This window comes from Nyctibius grandis, chromosome 23, assembly GCF_013368605.1.
Source record: "Nyctibius grandis isolate bNycGra1 chromosome 23, bNycGra1.pri, whole genome shotgun sequence".
Classification (NCBI taxonomy): Eukaryota; Metazoa; Chordata; class Aves; order Nyctibiiformes; family Nyctibiidae; genus Nyctibius; species Nyctibius grandis.
Genome location: NC_090680.1, coordinates 6,586,963 through 6,601,141, shown reverse-complemented (window position 1 = coordinate 6,601,141; position 14,179 = coordinate 6,586,963). Strand labels below are relative to the sequence as shown.

General features: G+C 36.9%; 1 protein-coding gene across 1 annotated transcript in view; it reads left to right on the top strand.

Annotated features, from left to right (window-relative positions):
* ABI3BP (ABI family member 3 binding protein) overlaps positions 1-14,179 on the top strand; it is a 160,824-nt gene that overhangs the window by 43,261 nt on the left and 103,384 nt on the right. Inside the window, exons 5-7 of the mRNA XM_068417343.1 lie at positions 6,089-6,270; positions 9,460-9,521; positions 13,895-13,946. Coding sequence (XP_068273444.1) covers positions 6,089-6,270; positions 9,460-9,521; positions 13,895-13,946 — 296 coding nt within the window. The remainder of the gene's footprint in view (positions 1-6,088; positions 6,271-9,459; positions 9,522-13,894; positions 13,947-14,179) is intronic.

Below are 14,179 nucleotides of genomic sequence, written 5' to 3'. Positions count from 1 at the left end.
AGTCTGTATGACCTGAAATGGAGTCACTGTTCTCAGCCTCAGATTTTACCGTCTCCGGATGGACGTTAAGCTTTTGTACAAATGTTGCATAATGTAAGTTAGTTGGATATGTTACTGACTCAGAAGATGAAAACCATATGGACAGCATGGATCTTTTGGCCAAGATTTTCTCTAGTGGGAGTCTGACCTCAGTGGGATATTCCTTAGAAGATCTGATTTTGTGAGCAAATGAGTTTTGAATAAGAGCTGCCACATTCTCGAAGAGCATTGGTGTCTTTTATTGCTTCAGTGCAATTATTCCTTGCTTATTGAGGGCACAGTGTTCTTCTGTACCTAAGAAGTGCTTTTTAAGAAACTCTAATGAAGAAAAAGTTCCCATGCCATTTTTCGACAAACCATTTTTTGTTTGCTTAACTCTCTAGATGTTAAGGGCATGAGCCAATAGAGTGTTACATATTTTCCACAAGATAACCTCAAACCTTAATTCCTTGTGGAAGCAAAGATAATCACTGCCATTTGTGTGGACCACAGTTCTTTGCAAGGTCAATTTTTAAAGCCTTCTTGAAGTGGCTATCAACTCTGGTCAGAGCCTTAGCACTAGAATACAAAACAAAACAAAAAAACTCAAACCAAAAAACTCAAGTGATTAGTTTTATGTAACTGATGAAAACTACATAACACTGGAAAGGTTCCACTAACAATGTGAAGTTAGCTTTCTCAGCATCTTCTGTTTTCTGACACCAGTATGAGGTAGTTGATGAGGGGGGATGGCAAAGTCATCATAACCTGCTGCACAGCCATGTTCAGTTCCTCTTTTTATATTTCCAAGAGAGTAGAGAGACATGTTTTCTCTCTGCCTTTCAATGTTCAAACAACCATTAGTGGACAGAGCTGTCATAATAAACATACTGGGGCTATGTTTACTGTCCCTTTAGGTCTGAAAAAGAGAGTAGATTATTGCATAGACTTTTATTGGCCTTTCCTTTTGTTAGAACAACTCCACAGATCCAAAAATGGAGCAGGGGATTGAAAAAGGTGAAGTTTGACCTTCAGTTGTTTGAGCAAGGAGAGCTGGGGGAAGGAATAGAAAATGTTTTTTCCATGCAAGACAAAAACAGGGTTTGTAGATAGAATACTATATTTTACTGTAACAAGGGGATTGGATAGAAAAACAAACACACTTTCAGATATGTGAGAAATAGAAAGTTAAAGCCTGAAGGTATGGGGTTTTTCATGAAATATATCTAAGTTAAGAACTTTCACAAATTCACATTTATATTGCTTAAATTTGTTTGTCCATGATTTAAATGTCGTAATGTCATGTTTGCAAGTAGTACAGATTTTGTGTTTTACTTAATTTGTCTGATGCTTGCGGGGGGTGGGGGGAAGTAAGAAAAATAGAGTGGGAAAAGCAGAGAAGAATCCAAACTTACTCTTTATGTTGTACAGCGCACAGCAGGGTTTTTAAAAACCCTAAATTCAGAAAGATATATGCATACATCTCCTTGTGTGCCTATCTACAAATCTGTGTCACTATGCAGCTGCCAACTTAATCACACTTTGTGTTGCAAAAAGACTAGATGTGGCACTTAGTTGACACAGTGGTGTTAGGTCAAAGGTTGGACTTGATGATCCCAGAGGTCTCTTCCAACCTAGTTGATTCTGTGATAGAAAATGTATTTTAAACTTAGCCAAATTCCTTAAGCAATACATACTGCAGCAAATAAACTTTTTGAGTTTCAGATGCTTTTGAGTTACTGCTGTGGGAGTATATGCTGAAAGCTTGTTGAAACATGGAAAGATTTGTTGGTGGTCAGCCTCTAGTTCTTCAGAACCTCTAACTCTTCAATTCATTTCAGTCATTCTACTATAAAAATTAAGTGAAAAAAGTGAATGTTAGTGATCATGCAAAAGTGAACACTAAATTAAGAACTGCTTTGCAAACTTAACTGGTAGGCATCAACAATGTAATTCTTTCCATCTTTTTATATATATGTCAGTGTCTGTTACTTTAAAGTAAACTTGGCAACAAAAAGGAAACAATATAATCAACGTCATGTGCCAATTTGTGAAACACTCAGGATCAGAAAAATCATAGTTCAAACCATTCAATTTTTTTTATTACTTTCTAATACTAAATGGATCCTGTGCTTCTAATGAAGTCTAACTATAAACAAATAAATAAGTATATGTGTATGTTAATAGTGTGTTTTTTAAAAGCCTGATTACATTCCTATGCACAAAAGTGCAATAAGTTTTATAATGTTTTATCTATGAAATCACAGAGCAGGAATGTTCTTATATCTCCAAGGCTTAATTGTTTGTTTAGTGTTATGTGTGACTAAAATAGTCATGATTAAATTGTTTGGAGTTTTGGTTTGGATCTGGTTCCAAACAAACCCATGATATTTATACAAACTGACCTAGTCTGGAAATCTCATAAAACCATCTGCCTTATAAGATTTCCAGTATCTAATTATTTGTGCCCAAATATTTGACTGTGCAAGCATTTTCTGAGAATCTGGCTGAAAAGAGATTTGGTTAACAATTGGAAAAATAGCACTGCAATTCTTGGCAAGACAGTGTCATTCATACTGATATATGAAAACCTAATGTTTTGCCCATCCAGCCTAGAATTTTGCTTCTCCTAGCAGCAAGCAAGATTTCCTTAATTTCAAAAGCAAAAACCCTGTAGGCTGCTTCTTTAAAATGTTCATAATATTTTGATTTCTTGTATAATAAAAAGGCTAGCTCTAAGCTGAGAAAGAAAAGGTTTCACTGCTTTGCATTGTGGATTTTAAAAAAAACCCTGTGTAAACTGAACATAGAAAGGACAGAAATATACTTTTGTATTGGGCTGATAGTCTTTTATATAGACTTTGCAGATATAGTAGTCACTGCAGTAGCTGGCCTATGGAGCAATACTCTTGTGGCTTCCTTTAAATGACGAGATTGGTTTAACTGCTTTTATTTCTGCCATTATTTCACATTTTGTATGTATCATAGATGGAGGCAAGTGAAGTCGGGATATTGTAAAAGAATACTTAAATCTCTTTAATGTAGAGAGAGTTTCAAGAATGCAAACATTAAACATATTACGGTGTGGCACAGATGCATATAGAGAGAGGCTGTCTTGGCGAATGTAGGTTCCCTATTTCTTTCCCATGGCTATTTTTTTAGTTGGCTTTATTACATCAATTAAGTCTGAGTGCAACAGTACCCCTCACCTGCTCATGATACCTGCTGTTTAAATCGTTGGAGTTTATTATCCTTTTAATTGTCTCGTAAAAAGAGAAGAGATAAAATTTCTCTACAATCCCCATGGTGGTTTGATTGGAGGTATCTTCTAATGAGTGGAACATGGCCTGTTTGGGAGAGAGGGAGAGAGATTAATTTTTATGGAGCTTAACAAAAGAGCTCTAATATTTTACAGAGTGCTAGCTAGAAAAGAAGTGAAGTGGACCCTGTAATCCTTTGATTAGTATCTGTTGTAAATAGGAATACAAATGCTATTCAATGAACACTGTTCTGACAAAATATACCCTTTTCATATCCCCCACCAAAACAAATGAAGAATCAAAAAAAAAACATTTTTTGGGGGAACCTATGGAGAGATTTCTCTAAATGTTTGCAATCCAGGAGAAGCAGTTTTGCAGCTTCGGATACGCATAGCAGGCCAGCTGCGCGAACGTTGTGTGTGTATGTCACTGGGGGACTGATAGACGTGAGTGGTGACTGAATTTTACTGCTTTTTCGTGTCTTCAATTATGTGTTGATTGTTTGATATTGTATTTTTTCTGAAAGGAAGATTTGCAAAAGGGAGAGATTAAAATGACAACAAAATTTCATCAGTAGAATGTTCTCAGGCAGGTACTGAAATTGCACTGTGTTTGGCAGCTTGTGGTCTGGTTTAACAATGAATTGTTGTTCTTTCATGACAACTTGGCATTTCTGAATTCATACTCTATAAACAAGTGATTGCATTTCCCCAGAAGTACATGTTGTTTACAATTTGGATATTTTTAATAGTCAAACGATTGTGACTTGCAAATTGTTAAATGGAACTTCATTTTGGTTGCTTTTATTGAAATGATTGAGGAAATTCTGTCATCACAGTCAGTGTTTTTAGTACTTGTTGTGGCAAGTTTCCACTGAAATAATTACACCCTTGGTGAAGGTTTTACAGGCTTGGAAATCTTGGAGTTGAGAGCACATTTCTTCTATGCTATATGTTTCTATTTCTAATGGTACAGTTTGGCACAACTATGAAAATCTTCTTGTCAGATTTTTTTAATAGTCTTGAATTCTAGTGAAAGATGTTTTCTGACGTGCAAGTGTTCTCGGTATTTTAGTTCATGTTACAGAGAAGAAATGCACAGGTGTGGAGGAAGTATTCAAAACCAGAATATTTTCTACAGTAGAAGCAAGTGGGAGCAGCCATTTAAAAACCTATTCATTACGAACAAGTTTTTGATGAGGTTTTGAGGTTTTTTACTCCTCATTTCTGATGCAGTTATTCATGATTCTATGAATTAGGCTATCAACTAACTGAAATGAATCAGTATACTGTTTTCTTTCCATCACATACAATCACTTGATTTCTACCCCATTCAACTAAAACAGGTAGGAAGAGGTAAGAATGAAGATGAAAACAAATGAAATTTCCTCTTTCGGGCAAGCTGGGAAAAAGGTGACTGCTTCTACTTATGATTCACATTTTGATCATAGATCTATGTATACCTCTTCTAAATCCCTTATCAAGAGTATAGGGTCCAGCAAGATGCATTTATGTTGCACATGGGATTTGTTTGTTACTGTTATGTCCTTTGTAAGACAGTGACGGAGATTTCAAGTAATATTTTCTTGACTGTTAGTGTCTGTGTGACTATGTATGGAAGGATTAAGAGGATGAAGGAGGAGAATTTTTCCTCATTTTAATGTTGCCAATAATTTCTTGTTAAAAACATTCATTGTCAGTCCAACTGATAGTTAGATCTTACATTGCTTGACATATGAAATCTGAGTAGATCACAGAAGTAAGGATGCAGATTATTACTTGGTGCTCCAGGAATCAATAAGAAGAGAGAGGATAGTCACTACTTAGCATATTTCTTTCCTTTCCAAAGTTTGGGTTGGACGATGGCTTGTTTTGAATGCAAAGTAGTACAGCTAATGAAGAAAGTTATGTGAGCCAACATAAATCTTAATTTTGTAACCTGAAAGAGCTGAATTGTAGCAATTAGAACAGGAGAACCTATATTTTTGGTGCCAAGAAAACAAATTTCACAGTTATGAGATAAAATGTGTAAACAAAGTGAATCTTTGTGTATGTTTCTCTCCATATATTTTCCTGTATAATACCTGGTTTAAATACCTGGAGTTCTTGTGCCGTAACTCTCACCATTTAGTTTGCATTGTTTTAGCATTGCGCTCATGCTTTTTCAGGGTGGTGCTGCTTGATTGAATTGGGCAATTTCTGTAGAAATGTTTTTTAATTTCATAATCTGTTAGCATTCATCAAGTTATTAATTTAAACTGCTGAAAGTAATGTCTTGGTTTACTTTCTTGTTTGAAGTGTGGGCAATTCATAATGGAATCACTGAATGAGGAATGTGTTATATAAATGTCAACTATTACTGGTTTTCCCTTGAGAATATTTTTGGACTAATTTGGAAGGGAACACCTTCCCCTGGACAGATATAGAAGATCTTGAGAAATTGGTCAAGGCTTCCTGACTAATAGACTCATGATTCAGTTGACTAGTTCTGGTATATGTCAGAATCACAGAAACTGCTTGCAAAATGAGCTTGCAGTTTGTGGTCAGAACCACACACACAATGTTGTTCATGAATAAGGAGACTGTTATTTTGCTCTTTATATAATACCCCTAATGCATTCAGGAGATGACTGGGCTAGCACTACGTTTGCATGGAAGATATGCTGGCTCTTCTGGTACTTGATAACTTAAGGGCCTAGAAAGAACAAGAACAATGGAGGGTGGAAGTCGTTTTAGTAATTCCTAATGAAAATGTTTGTAGTGAGTTTCGTTGTGAAGAAAATGTCTTTTTTTTTTTTCTTTGTCAAGCAGGTTCTATACAGTTCGCTACAGAGAAAAGGATAAAGACAAGAAATGGGTTTTTCAGCTTTGCCCAGTTACAGAGACAGTGGTGGACAATCTGAAGCCAAACACACTTTATGAGTTTGGAGTTAAAGACAACATAGAGGATAGTATTTGGAGCAAGACTTTCAATCATAAGATAGTTCTGTCTAGTAAGTATTTGGCAATAATTAATCAAATAGCTACTCAGTTTGACAGTATTTTTTCCTCTATTGTGGTATGACTTAAAGTAAGCTACCGATCAGGTTTTCATTGTTTAAATGCTATCCCTTATGCCCCTAACAAATTCTTTTAGAAATTAGTGAAGCTAGAAAGCTAGTTTGTGTTTGAAAAACTGCCACCTACTCTTCTGAAAGGTGTTCTCTTCTCTTTGCAAATAGAGGGTCTGCTGCAGGTTGGTAGAACTCTAACAGTAATTAGTTTAGATACACATAAAGCGTTGAGTACATACGTTTATATTTCTGACTGGATTCCAAGCTTTTTCCTTAAGCCTTGAATGATAAGATCATTACTAATTTGAGTTGATGGAAAGTATTATCCTTATTTGAATCTTCTTTTATATCTGCCTTTACGTTCAAGCTGGTTAAAAGCTAGATGGGGCCTGTCCTATCCAGCATGCATCACAGTCAGCCCTTTATGACTCTGCTAGAAAAATTGAATTTGAAGCCAATTTTCAGTCAAGGAATTACATAAGTCGTGTTTGAAGCATACACTCTCATGTATGCTTTTGTTTGGGTTTTTGTGGAGGCAGTGTATGGCATCTGTGGCTGTTCTCTCAGTCATATTTTAAGCTTTTTCTTCAAAGTCACAAGACAATGCAGGCAAAGTGACATCAAATTAACCCTTGAAAAAACATGTACTGCTCAGAGAATCACTGCTATCTATGGAGGAAATGGGCAGCAGCAGAGTCTTCCCCTTAGAGAGAGGAAGAGAGGATTTAACAGACATAGCCTGTTAAATTTCACTTACTTCCCTCAAGAATTTACATAAGGGTATCTCTGAGCATGCTGTTGGTCAGAAGATGATGCAAACTCCTATGCTCAGTGTTTCTAACTTGACTTGAAATGTGAAGAATGGGAATTCTTATGAGAGCACCTTATTCATATGAGATTTCCAGCTGAAATTGGATTTGGACCTCAGTTTCAAGTTGTAGGCAAGTTACACCGCTCAATATACTTGAGGATAAGGGAGGGGAGCATTAGGGTGGCTAGTAGCACTGCGAAAGCCCTTATACTCCCTAATAAAGAACTTTTCTCGACTTCATCGTAAGTTAGAAAGTTGTAAATTTGAAGTACCTGCCCAGTGCCCATAGAGTTATTTTAGCAGTCCAGAATAGTGCCATCATTATATCATGAGCTTAAAGGGGAGAATGGTGGTAGTTTTTTCTCATACTTGCCTCACAAAAAGAAACTCTTCTTCACAGCTCTAAAGAAGGCTTACTAAATGGTGTGGGTTTTTTCCTACATTTTAAACATTTTAAAGTCATGTGTAGAGAGAGTGCTGGAATATATTTGAGCACTTAAAATAGGAGAGAGTGAAGTGTGCGTAGTGTTTATAGTTTAATACCGTGTTCAAGACTGATTGAAACATCCACCGGCATCACCAAATTTGCTCTTTGTATATAATGTATTTCTAAATGTTGTTTCTTACAGATACTATATGTTTTTAATAGGCCAGAAGAATCATTCTTGTAAGTTACAGAGACAGATTCAGTTGGGTTCAAAGATACTTTCTTGTAAGAGCTCGTATTCTATTTAGATGTGATTTATTTTTCCTAGAATGTAGACTTCTCTATTCAGTGGGCACTTCTGCAGCAACTAAATCCAGGGACTTGCTGTTACCCTGTATGTCTACATTCTGGTCTACTGATAAAGTCTCTTGTAATCAGACAGTTGACAGCACCTTTTAGATTCAAGCCTTTCAAATTGTCAGTGCATAGTAGGTAGATACAGAAACTGTGGGCAGTAAACAGAGAGTGAACATTTATCACAAATTTGTAACGATCTGTCTGCATAGGAGTTTACCAGTCGACACAAATGGCTACTTTTTTTCTGTTTTAACTTACTGTCTTGTAGCAACTCAAGGTCTTTTCATATATTAAGAAGCATCTCAACCTAAACCAAACATCCTTCACTGTAAATTTTCTTTCCTCACTGAATATATAAGTGACTATAAACTGACTATAAATTCCTCTTGCATGTTCTTGTATTTGTTGAACCCACAGGCCAAAACATGTTGGGAGGGGTTGGGAGGAGAATCTGGTTTTAATTCATGATTTGAAGAAGACATAAAAGACATGGCAAATGTTCAACATTTATTTAACCAAAATTTATCAAAAGAGATGAAAGTAGATAATTTCTGACCATCTTAACATGATTTTCTCATGAAGTCAATGTGAAACTTTTGTCAGTTTTCCCTTGTCTTTAGGCCAATAGTAGGTCCTCTTCCTGAGAAGTATTAAGCGCTTTGAAAGATTTTTTTTCAGGATAGCGTGTCAACTTAAACGTTGACACGTTAAGTTTGTGATGGAATTGTGAAGAAATATGATAATATTTAGCTTAATTCTTGTTTACACGCCTGTCGATGCAAGGGGAGCAGAAAAGTGTAAAGGTGAAAGATGTAGACAAAGTTTGAAGCATCATGCTAGAATATAAGAGGTGCTGGGAGGGACTGTTTCTCTTCTGTACTTAAGAGCTGCATCACAAGAAGCTTCTAATATTAAGAAGCTAAGAGGAAAAACCTAAGAGAAAAATTTCAGAGATTAAATCCATGGGTTATTTGTTCATATGTTGAGATAAAGGAAACCACCTCAGACCCAAAGAGAAGTGATATGCCTGCTCTTGTATTGCCAGTGCTAAATGCATATTTCTTTTAGAAGAGTGCACTTAAAAGCAAGATTAACTATTGGGGGCCTTAAAGTATGCTGCTTTTAGACAGTCCTAGTACTATCCTGACAGATGGGATGCGGAAATCCCTCTTTCAAGTTTCTACCTCGTGTGTTAGTGTTATGGTTACATTAATTTTATTAAAGTACCCTCTTAAGCACCTCTGACTTCTCCTTAGTAAGTCCCAAAGACCATTTCAGCCCCTTTACCCTCTGTTGTAGAACAAGAAGAATACACTTTATTTCCTCTCTGTCAAAATGTGAAGAGGAGGCTTTGCAGATGAATTAATTAATCTGGAGAAACAAGACCAAAAAAACCTGTTTTTTGGTTTTATATTTTATAATTAAGTCTCCTAACTTTCTTAGCTATTGAGAAGGGTGAATAAACTTGGTTTGCTTTGCTTTGGACAAAACAAAAAGTAATTCTGTGTATTTCTTTCTCTCTCTATCAAATCAGATAAAAAAGTAAATGGACAGCTCCAGAATATGTACAAGTTGGTACCTAATGCCCAAACACAGGTATGCAAAACAGTCTTTTATTTTATACCAGATTTGTATTTTGTATGGTCAAATTTTTCTTTCTCTGTTAAAGTGAGAAAGAGATTATGGCCACAAACTGCCAATATAAAAAAAAATCTGTTTCCGTGTGGACTCTAAGCATGAAAATTTGCTTATCCCTTTGTAGTAGGCAGGTTTGTTAACCTGTGATATTTGTGGTGGTCAGTTCATTTTCACAGAATCACAGAATCGTTTTGGTTGGAAAGGACCTTTAAGATCATCGAGCCCAACCATTAACCCAGCACTACCAAGTCAACCACTAAGCAATATACCTAAACAATATCCCTAAGCACTACATCTACTCGTCTTTGAAATACCTCCAGGGATGGCGACTCCACCACTTCCCTGGGCAGCCTGTTCCAATGCTTTATAACCCTTTCTGCGAAGAAATTTTTCCTAATATCCAGTCTAAACCTCCCCTGGTGCAACTTGAGACCATTTCCTCTTGTTCTATCGCTTGTTACCTGGGAGAAGAGACTAACACCCTCCTCACTACAACCTCCTTTCAGGTACTTGTAGACAGCAATAAGGTCTCCCCTCAGCCTCCTTTTCTCCAGGCTAAACAACTCTGGTTCCCTCGGCTGCTCCTCATAAGATTTGTTCTCTAGACCCTTCACCGGCTTTGTTGCCCTTCTTTGGACTCTCTCCAGCACCTCGACGTCTTTCTTGTAGTCAGGGGCGCAGAACTGAACACAGTATTTGAGCTGTGGCCTCACCAGTGCCAAGTAGAGGGGGATGACCACTTCCCTTGTCCTGCTGGCCACACTATTTCTGATACACGCCAGGATGCTGTTGGTGGTCTTGGCCACCTGGGCACACTGCTGGTTCATATTCAGCTGGCCATTGATCAACACCCCCAGGTCCTTTTCCACCAGGCAGCTTTCCAGCCACTCTTCCCCAAGCCTGTTGATCAGGGGTTGTTGATCAGATATTCAGGAAGGTGCTCATCTCATTATGTTGTTGATGAAATCAACTTTACTGTTCTTCCCATTAGTCCCATAAGTATCTTTAAAGTTACGCGTGACAGCCCAGGACCAGGTAATTTATTCTGTCATCCGGAGTGGCAAACCCTGTGTGCTGGGACCCTGACTCTGTTATGCCAATTCTGTGGAAGCAGAGATTCTATTTATGCAAGAGAAGTCCTGAGAAAGTGAGCTAAAACAATTTTTCCAAGTATTTGCACAGCTTAATCATGAAAGGAAGACTGGAGCCAACATCTAGTCTTTTTAGTCAGCTTCACAGGGCATAGCTCCAGAGCAGTACTGTTTTATCACCCTCCACAGAAATATCACTAAAACATTCCATAGATTATTCTAAAAATTCTCTTATCATTCTCACTTTAGTGGTGCAAAAAGTCATAAAACTAAGGCTGGGAAGCAGATAGTGGCCAACTCTTAAGTTTACGTTATTACTTCAGTTTCCACAGTATTAGGTGGGGTGTGTTTCAGTGGTGCAATCACATCATCAGTACAAAGCCAGAATGAGTGTTATTTAGGCCAAGCTTTGTTTGTGCCTTATTTTGCTCCAAAGACACCACTAGCTCATATCAGCATGGTTCTACCTCTTCTCTGTAAGGAGACATTTTTAAGAGCTGTTTATTAAAGCAACATTACCAATCCATGTAGTAATTCTGCCCTTTCAACATCGGCCACATATCGGCTTGTGTTTCTTTTGGCAGGCTCATCTTTTAAGCTTGCCTAAGCTCCTGGGGCTGTGTGAGCTACAACTAATGAGAGAGGAGAAGAAAAGGAGAGCTCTAGGGGTAGTCATTCTTTTTCCCTGCATGAACAATGGGTGGTAGGGTGGAGAAAATGCAGCAGAAAGTTATTTCCTCTTCTGTCTGATTAGGTTCCTGTAATTTCAGTCTAAAAGGTGGGGTCCTCCTCAATATTTTTCCAGCCAAAAACCAGGACTTTTAGCTTCTATCATTTTTTAAACTCTAGAAGAACATGTACTTGCTCTTCCAAAACTTACCCCATCCAGGTTGACCCTAATACTTCCTTGACCCTAAGGCTTCCTTGAGGAGTCTCTTACACATATGCCAGTTATTTGTGGCTTTTTGGAGTATTGGAATATAAGAGAGGCAGAAAGAACAAGTGTCTTTTGAAGTAATGTTGCCATATGCCAGAGAGGTTGTGGAGTCTCCTTCTCTGGAGACTTTCAAAACCCGCCTGGACGTGTTCCTGTGTGATATGGTCTAGGCGATCCTGCTCCGGCAGGGGGATTGGACTAGATGATCTTTCGAGGTCCCTTCCAATCCCTGACATTCTGTGATTCTGTGATTCTGTCTGAGAACTGCAGTCTTTTATGCAATATGCCATAGGTATATGGTCAGAAGTTAAGATGCCTGAGTTATACCATAACTTACATCTTTAATTTTCCTCTGAAACTAAGAAATTCCCTTATTTTCCATCTTCCTTCATTCATGGAGATGCCACAGGCATTTTAATAACTAATGTTCCTAATACCTATATGCTTTATATTCTCTATCTGGAAAATACAGTTAATAGTGCCATTGCTACAGATGATATGCTGATGTTTCTGAAATAGTTTGTCCAAGTAGTAAATTATATTAGACCTAGAAATATCTACAGTAGTCACTTTTTGGAGACTGAGAAAGAGAGGATTGACGACACACTGGTAGATTTCAAGTGCAGTACTTGCAGATTTGTGCAGGTGAGCAGTGTAATTACAGCAGCTGCAAAACACAGATTTCATAATGATTTGTTCTTGAGTGAAGAACTAAATTTTGGATGTATTTTAATATATTTATTTACTCACTACAACTTGAGAGCTATTTGTTTGATTGTAGGGGTCCTGATGAGAAATTCAATAAAATGAACACCTCCTGATAAATGCATTTCATCCCACTTGTTAGTCATGTGAATGGCAGGGTTACTTCAACAGCTGATCATCTGCAACACATTTTTTTTCACTGGAAGGCAAAATAGAAGGGTAAACCTTGTTAAAAATAAAGGAAAATTAGTAAGCAGTAAAAAAAAAATCATGTTGTATCCTTCCTTAATGACAATGATTGAAACTTCCACTTAATTTCAAACCATGTTCATGCCAATACAAAAATGTTATTAGGTAGCAGAAAGTAATGGCTTTCATAGAATAAGCAGCCTTCATCAATTTCCCTGAGGAAAGGGCCGTCGTGCTGTGATTTGCCTTCTTCCAGCTTCTTAGACTTTGGTATGTGTTTGACGTGTACACAGCCATTGCTTTTAAAGCTTTTTATTAATATTTAGAATAAGGCAAAAATAGTTATCCTTAGGTAAATAATTAAATCTTTGTCATCAAGTGCTGCATTTGCATGTATGTATTCTTTCACATGAAGTAGACTAGATGTCATGAAGTGCAAAATGAACATTAATTGATTCTGACTTTAGTGGTGTACATTTAACACAGAGATAATCGCTTGAGTTAGTTTCTTTCTTGTAACTCAGATATAACTGAAAAAAATCCAATTTTAACATATTTAGCATTTTTATATTGCTGGCATTACAATCTTCCTCCTCTCATCACCTGAATGTATTGCTAAGCTTTCAGAAGTTGTTCCTAGTACCCGTGTGTGGTAGTGGTAGTGAATACTGATTTATAATCTTTGGGGTCAGCTGTTTTCTTCCTTCTAATATATGTGGGGTCCATTCATGTGTTGCTTATTTTCGTGGTATCAAAATGCTGGAAAAGATTCACAGTTAGGCAAAAAGTAATCTACGTCAAAGACAAGTGAACAGCAAAAACATCCAAGTATTTAGCATAAAAATATGAGAAGAACATGGGTGGCTGGCCAATTATACTTTGGAAACAGTAAAATGACTCTAAGTTAATGTACTTTAAGCAGACTATGCACCCAAGAGTGCTGATAGTTTACAAATTCATACCTGGTTCTGGAATAGTTTGTTTTCTAAATGTACTTCTCCTGAGAATATAATTATATCCTGTGACCAGATTTGTAATGGCATATGTTTCAGATGTTTTGTTGTAGTTAAATTACAGCTTTTCTTAGCTTTCTGGACTACTCCCCAGTGAGTGCTCAAGAGATTCTTAACAGAAAAAAAAAAGATTGGGGATTCCTAAACTGTCAGATACTGTGTTTTTATGAAGCAAAGCATCTCAAGCTGAAAAAAGATCAAAATGCAATATTACTACACTAGCCCATGGGAACTGAAGCAATAGTGTAACCTTCAGTGACTAGGGCCAGAGCCGTATCCAGTGTTAACTTGGGGCGGGCGCGGTATTGGATTGGAGCCCTCTATTTTTGTTACTAAGAAAGTTCAATTACTATTATGGCAATTATCCCAAGGCTTTTTTTCTCTCTCTTCTCTCAGCTTACCCTGCGTGATAATAAGAAGTTGGTCCCTGTCACAATAATCAAACAAGGTAAATTTGTATATTTTTTAATTGATTCTTGTGCTCTGCAAGAGAAACTTTAAATTGAAATTAAAAAAAAATTCTGATGATGTGAATGTCATGAAAGTTTCCTTTTAGAACAGGTGGAACCTTACAAACTATCATATCCTTTAATTACAAATACTATTAAACTGTTACCTATTTTTTTTAATAAAATGAGCTATTACATTACATTATAAACAATGACTTAGTTGAGTCACTGA